The sequence below is a fragment of the Vicia villosa genome, unplaced genomic scaffold (assembly GCF_029867415.1).
Source record: "Vicia villosa cultivar HV-30 ecotype Madison, WI unplaced genomic scaffold, Vvil1.0 ctg.001304F_1_1, whole genome shotgun sequence".
Taxonomy (NCBI): domain Eukaryota; kingdom Viridiplantae; phylum Streptophyta; class Magnoliopsida; order Fabales; family Fabaceae; genus Vicia; species Vicia villosa.
In genome coordinates, this window is record NW_026705567.1 from 147,780 (window position 1) to 154,406 (window position 6,627).

Below are 6,627 nucleotides of genomic sequence, written 5' to 3' on the forward strand. Positions count from 1 at the left end.
TTAGGGCACATGTTAGCATGACCCGAAAGAATAAAATAATGTTCCAAAATAAATGACACATTTCAATTTCTAATACACTTTTCCAATTCTATCTTCTAATTAATAAAAATTTCATCATTTTCAATACCTAATAAGGGTGCTAATAGTAAAAATACTATTATCTCTTTTACTTTTAACTATTTTTTTAAGGCTTAATTGCAACTTTAATCCTCCTATTTTGTCTTTTTCTTGATTTTGACCCCTCTATTTTAAAAATCAATATTTTAGTCCTTTTTTAAGTTTTCTGTGCAATTTTCGTCCCTCTATTTTGTTTTTTTTTGCAAAATTAGTCCCTATTCCTGTCTCTTTTTCATTAGAAAACTCAAAAAGGGGACCAAAATCGTGGTTTTAAAAGTGGGGGGACTAAAATCGAGAAAAAGACAAAATAGGAGGACCAAAATTGCAATTAAGCCTTTTTTTAATTAATGGTGGACTAGGTCACTAATTATAGGACTCTTTTACTTTTAACTATTTTTCTTAATAAATGGTGGATTAGGTCACTAATTATAAGACAGAGATAGTATACCGGAGAGTACAGTATTTGTTAAGAAAATTAAAAAAATCTTGCCAATAATTTAAATAAAATCCTAATCATATAAAGTACTAGAAGGTGTTGTTTGTCAACACCTGTGGACCATCAAATTACCACCCTTATCTTCCTTTTCAAAAGATGCGTAATCTACTGCACATTTCAATGAGCATTTACTTTCTCTGTTCCTGACAACAAGTGTACAGTTTTTATGAAAACAAGGCACAATAATTGACAGATATTGATCCATACTTTTATACAAAGAAAAAATCAAACATAATCAAACAAAGAAACTATGTTTAAAAATTAGATTACACCCATCACAAATCCAAAACATTGGATTTTGCTCAAAGATTTTAAACATAATACAACAACTTTATTTTATTATAACTCTAAAAGGGTGTTTTGACATTTAAACCAAACACCAGAGTTCACATAAAACATACTACTAGTACATAATCATAACTTATTAATATTATTATTATATTTCCTGCCACTAAACTGGGTAAAAACCACTTCATTTGCAGGTGCATGGGTTGCAGGTGCAGTTTGCTCCACATTTGCATCCATCATTCTCAGCTCCCATCTCAACACTCTCAAATTGAGTCTTCTCAGATCCAACTCCCATGATGAGGGTCTCAGAGGTTGTTGATTCTGTGTAGCTCAAATCAGCATACATCTTGCATCTGCATAAGCATCAGCATCAAAACCAAAATCAAATCTTTTAGTCAATTTAAACAATATAAACTCAAGAATTAGTTATCTATGAAGCCCAGACATTCCTAAAGCACAGACACAGACACCGAACACAACAGATCCTAAACAACATACACTAAACACCAACTATATCTAATAAAATGACACTCAGACACAGACACCAAACACAACTCGGACACTAAAGTTAAATTTAATAAAAATGAAACCCCGACACAGACACCGACACTTGTGGTTTCAAAATTCCCAGAGCTAACTCAAAATTAAAAAACCCTTAAAAAAATAAAGTGATCATAACTCTAAAAAAAACAAATCAAAGGCAGGAATGAAGATCTCTCACCCGCCACAGCCAGAGCCGCACTTGCAGCTACTTCCGCATCCACAGTTTCCACCACAGCAAGACATTTTCAGATGATAAAATTGATCAAACACAACAAAAGCTGATTTAAGACACAAACAACAAAACAAGCTTCTGAATGAAAGAAGCAACGTTTTGAACCCGCTTTTATAGGGAAATTGTGAAATATCTACGGCCACGTGTTCAAATCTTACGGTGATTCTAATCTAATTGCGGATCTATCACCACGTCCGACGTCGTTTTCGTGAACACGTCTCTCAGTGGATTTGTGACTGGTTTTTATTCTGTGTTTGGGGATGTACTTGCGGTTTTGAATTGCACACCGTTGGATGCTATATTCTGATTATCATAACAAAAATCTATGGATGAGATTGTTTGGATTGTTCAATACTTAAAATTGTTAGGATCAAAATAAATATAAATAAATGAATTTTTATACTAAATTACTTTGATATTTTTAAATTAGTTATATGATATGGTTGAATAATGAATTTTTATTGAATGATATTGTAAATTATTTTACACTGTCAATGTACTACTTTAATTTCATAAAGCAAAATATTTAAAAAAAGTAAATGCACAATTTCAATGCATATAATTTTCATATTTAAAATTTTTAGGTTATACACTTAATTTACTATTAATTTAAATTTTGATTTATTTTTTCAACTTGAAATATATTTATGAAATTACTAGTACTCTGTTTTGATTTTTCATTCTCTCATAGAAGAAATTTTTTCATTGTTGAATTTCTAAGACAGGAATAAAATAGAAATTATGATAATTATTTTTATTAATTTAATATAATCAATCAATATTTAACATTGAACACACAAGCTTTGACTCAAATGAAAAGAACTCTAGAGGGAAAACATGAAGTTCTAAAAGAAGGAGACCAAAACAAGCTGAAGGTCCCAGAGAAGAGGAGAACACCCCTGCTATAAGCAATAACCCAACAATGAAGATTGATGCTCTAGAAGAAGTTGAGACAACTATCTCAGTAGTTTGTGGGAATGTCAAAACAGATGTCTTAACATCTGAATATGTTAAAGAATCAAGTGTGAGCACTGAGATAAAATGTTCCTCTGGAGTTGGTAAAGGCTCATCCTTCAGTATTCAAAGTGTTCTCCATAAGGAGACTACAATTGGGAACCAACTACCAGAAGCTATCAGAAGATCAAGGGAAATATCTGCAACTACCTGGACTATTTGCAAACTTGACCTAAAGAAGATAATGGTGGGTCTTATTAATGACATCTGGACTAGAGATATGCAAAAGGAATTTTGCCTGTTCAAGGGAAGCAAAGCATGGGACTTGGTACCAAGGGGGTTTGTGTTTGTCGGTCTTGTTAGATATGAAGATTCCAAAATAAGAAGTCTATGTGATGGTGATATTTTTGATCTTATGGTGGACTTGGAACTTACCAGGATATCAGTTGATCATGAATTTCATCTAAAGGAAGAGCCACTGGCAATAGAGCAAGCTTCAAAAGCCTGGAATGTGAGAGCAGATGCTTCACAAGTCAACTTTGGAAATCAAGAAAGGGATAAGAACATGATCCTCCTTGTCACAAATGAGTGTATAAATATGATGATTGTTGGGATAGAGAAGGAGGGTACAGACATCTCAAATGGATGGGTTCTTGTTGAAAACTATCAGACACCTCGGCTGAGTAATGAACAGAGTTGTGTATCTATCTCTTCTACTGGAGTTGATCACATAACTGCAGATAATGACTGGTCTCAATTAGGGTGGATACAAAAAAGTTCTTCTAAGTATAATGTCAAAGAGGATGTGGTAACATTACTCTGCAACATCATTAGACATCACTTCATCAAAGATTTTGTGGAAGACAAAGTTATTACATTGAAGCATGTGGCCACTGATCTACAGATTGCTAATATTTTTATAAAGGCCTTAGATGCAAATCAATTTGAAAAGTTTGAGAGTAAGTTAGGCATTTTCCTTCATGAAGATTATAGCAATTAATTATATTTGGGGAATATATTTTGGCCTTTTAATTATTGAATATTTGAAATATCCCCTAATTGATTACTATATCTAGTTCCCTCTTATTTCTCCATTACACCAAAAGGCTGCTCTCTACCCTATTGTCGTCAACAACCCAAATTTGTTCTTGAATTGTTCTCTCACTCTCCACAATCATGTCTCAAGATTTTTTCTGAAATACTTCAAGATGTCGCAACAATCAGATTCTTCCTCTCCCAAGAAGTTATCTCCTACCGATGCTCCTGACTTTGTTCCAAGGACTGAACCGGTTAACCCTAATCAAGTTCTTAATGTTGCTCCCTTAATAATATTTAGTGCTGATGATCTGAAGATCAAGAAATCTCGAACTCCACATGCAAGAAGACCCAAGGAAATTGTTCAAGCAAAGGACGTTAATCCTACTTTGTCCACCTCTCGTGCGAACTTACCCAAGGAAGGATCAAAGTATGTTCACGAAGCCATTACCAAAATTGTTACTAGTATCCTGGATGAACAACATCAGGTCCCTGGAATATCCGTTCCTCTTCACACTATGATCCCTGAACCCGCTGTTGCACCTAGGGCAAACATCATATGGAAGTCCTCTAATGATGATGATGCCCACATGGTTGATGATGATGTACACACTCCTGATGGTGGTGTACAAATGACTGAGGAGGAAGAGAATGATGATGATGTTCAAAAAGACAATGATAATGCAGATGTCATTGAGGATGTCAATGACATTGAGAATACTGGTGCTGATGCTGGAACAGGTACTGCTACTGATACAGGAACACATGTTATGGACCTTGATAACTCTTCTGATAATGATCTGGTAGCTGTTGTAAACCCTAGCATAGCCAAAAGGCTCATGACTAGAAGGAAAGGTAAGGTTGTTGTACAAAGTTCTCCCAAGAGAAAGGTTACTCCTAAAAGTCTCTCTATTAACTATATCAAGAAGAAAACTACCTCTACAAGTCCCATTAAGAGCATAGCTGTATCTCAGAGTGTTTCTGTTGGTCCTACCAAATCTTGGAGCAAGGTGGTCCCCAAGAAAAGGAAGGCTCAAGCTATTGTTGAATCTGACTCTGATGTTGATGTTGATATTAAAGACATTCCACTAAGGAAGAAGCCAACAACTAGCAAGCTGGCTGATAGTGTTCCTGAGGTACCCATTAATAATATCTCTTTTCATTATCCTTCCAGTGTCAATAGGTGGAAATATGTCCACCACAAGAGGTTAGCCTTGCAAAAGGGAGTTGTCTCAAAATTTCCTTGAGAATAAAGAAATCATGGACCTGATTCATGAAGCTGGACTAATGAAGATTGTTGTCCATTTGCCTAAGTGCTATGAAATACTAGTACAAGAGTTCATTGTGAATCTATCAGAAGACTGCGCTGATAGAAAATCAAAGGAATTTTGGAAAGTGTATGTGAGAGGAAAGTGTGTTACCTTCTCCTCGACTGTTATCAACAATTTTCTTGGAAGAACTGATGAAGCCCAACCTGAGCTGGAAGTGTCTGACAATAAAATATGTGAGGTAATCACTGCTAAGCAGGTGAAAGGCTGGCCCCTAAAAGGAAAACTTTATGCAAGCAAGCTCAACATAAAGTATGCAATGCTACACAAGATTGAAGTGGCTAACTGGGTGCCCACAAACCACAAGTCATATGTTATTATTGTGCTGGGAAAGTTTATATATGTTGTTGGAACCAAGACAAAGTTTGACTATGGTACTTACATATTTGATCAAACAATGAAGCATGTCAGGAGTTATAGTGTGAAGGGTCCTATTGCCTTCCCATCTATCATATGTGGTATAATTTTGAATCAGTATCCTAATATCCTAAGTGAAAATGATTCTGTTTGCAAGAGAGAAAGTGCTCTATCATTTCACTACAAACTATTTCAAGGAACCCATGTTCCTGACATTGTCACAACATCAGTTGGAACATCCAAAGACAACACACCTATAGGTAAATCTGCTGTGATTGCAATGCTCAGGGAAACATGGAAGGAGCTGGATTCCAAAAAGCCGACTCTTAAAAAATTGACCAGCTCTCTTGAAATGGAAGAAGGTGTTGAGTTTATTGAGAATGAAGCAGGTCCTGAGGCAGATGATGAACAGGAGGCTGATTCAGATGAAGAAGTTAAGAAAGAGGCCAGTCCAGATGATGGCACAAATGAAGAAGGTGATGAAAACAGTTCTGGTGGTTCTGAATCTGAAGACTAGAGCTGTTGTTAATGGTAATTTTTTTTGGTTTTTAATGAGTTTTATTTTTTGATGAATGGCCTGTACTTAATTGAATATCAAGGTTGCTTTGACAACATTTCTGGCAAAAAGGGGGAGTAGTGTATGGTGTCACCCCAGAACACGTAATGTGTGATCAACATTTTTTTGGATGGTGCTGTTGGATGTAGTTTAATGCTGAAGTTTCCTACTGCTGTTTATTTCTGTAGTTAGTAGTGTTGCTGCATGATGGAAGTATTGATCTGTTTGTGTGGTAGTATAATGATGGTAATGTAGATAGGCATGATGGTATGTGTGATGGTATGATAGCTTTGTAGCTATGTATGTTGTCTGATGTTTGTAGCAGTACGTAGCTATACTTGATGATTGCTTGATGGTACTGTATAGTTGTATTAGCTATTCCTGGAGGTGTGGTTGTTTGGGTGTGTGTTGTGTTTATGCTGTTTACTTTTCTGCTGCAAAGAATCTCTGATGTGGGGACAGGTTGTTTTAGCCAAAAAAAATCCAAAGGGGGAGTTTGTAGATGCTTTTATATTGGCTGTATTTTGTGGTAAAACATTCATGTGTGTGTGATTTCTTGACTAATATCATGACATGCTATGTGTAGTGTTATGCACGATTTGACTACTTGAGCTAATACAGGTTTTGGTCGGATGTCATGCTCGATGTCATGACATCAGTATCTGACAGCAATGATTGTTATGTTTAGCTGTTATATTTAGCTGTTATGTTTATTTATTTA

At 35.4% G+C, this 6,627-nt stretch overlaps 3 protein-coding genes across 3 annotated transcripts; 2 read left to right on the plus strand and 1 right to left on the minus strand.

Annotated features, from left to right (window-relative positions):
* Window positions 1-845: 845 nt before the first annotated feature.
* LOC131634484 (metallothionein-like protein type 2) lies at window positions 846-1,781 on the minus strand. The gene is made up of 2 exons (XM_058905154.1): window positions 1,623-1,781; window positions 846-1,254 (listed from the first exon to the last, which is right to left on the minus strand). The coding sequence occupies exons 1-2, from the start codon at window positions 1,685-1,687 to the stop codon at window positions 1,086-1,088; spliced, it is 234 nt and encodes a 77-aa protein (XP_058761137.1). The 5' UTR covers window positions 1,688-1,781; the 3' UTR covers window positions 846-1,085.
* A 2,057-nt stretch (window positions 1,782-3,838) lies between these two features.
* On the plus strand, window positions 3,839-4,912 carry LOC131634470 (uncharacterized). The gene has a single exon (XM_058905142.1). The coding sequence runs from the start codon at window positions 3,839-3,841 to the stop codon at window positions 4,910-4,912; it is 1,074 nt and encodes a 357-aa protein (XP_058761125.1).
* Window positions 4,913-4,925: 13 nt separating this feature from the next.
* Window positions 4,926-5,867, plus strand: LOC131634471 (uncharacterized). Its single transcript, XM_058905143.1, has one exon. It carries the CDS (start codon window positions 4,926-4,928, stop codon window positions 5,865-5,867), a length of 942 nt encoding a protein of 313 aa, XP_058761126.1.
* The last annotated feature ends 760 nt before the right edge of the window (window positions 5,868-6,627 follow it).

What these genes read in the sequence shown, in the direction of transcription:
- LOC131634470 (XM_058905142.1), top strand. Translation starts at nt 3,839, where the DNA reads ATGTCGCAACAATCAGATTCTTCCTCTCCCAAGAAGTTATCTCCTACC.
- LOC131634471 (XM_058905143.1), top strand. Translation starts at nt 4,926, where the DNA reads ATGGACCTGATTCATGAAGCTGGACTAATGAAGATTGTTGTCCATTTG.
- LOC131634484 (XM_058905154.1), bottom strand. Translation starts at nt 1,687, where the DNA reads ATGTCTTGCTGTGGTGGAAACTGTGGATGCGGAAGTAGCTGCAAGTGC. An exon ending in TGCGGCTCTGGCTGTGGCGG is followed by an intron (nt 1,255 to 1,622) that starts GTGAGAGATCTT and finishes ATGCTTATGCAG; the next exon opens with ATGCAAGATGTATGCTGATT.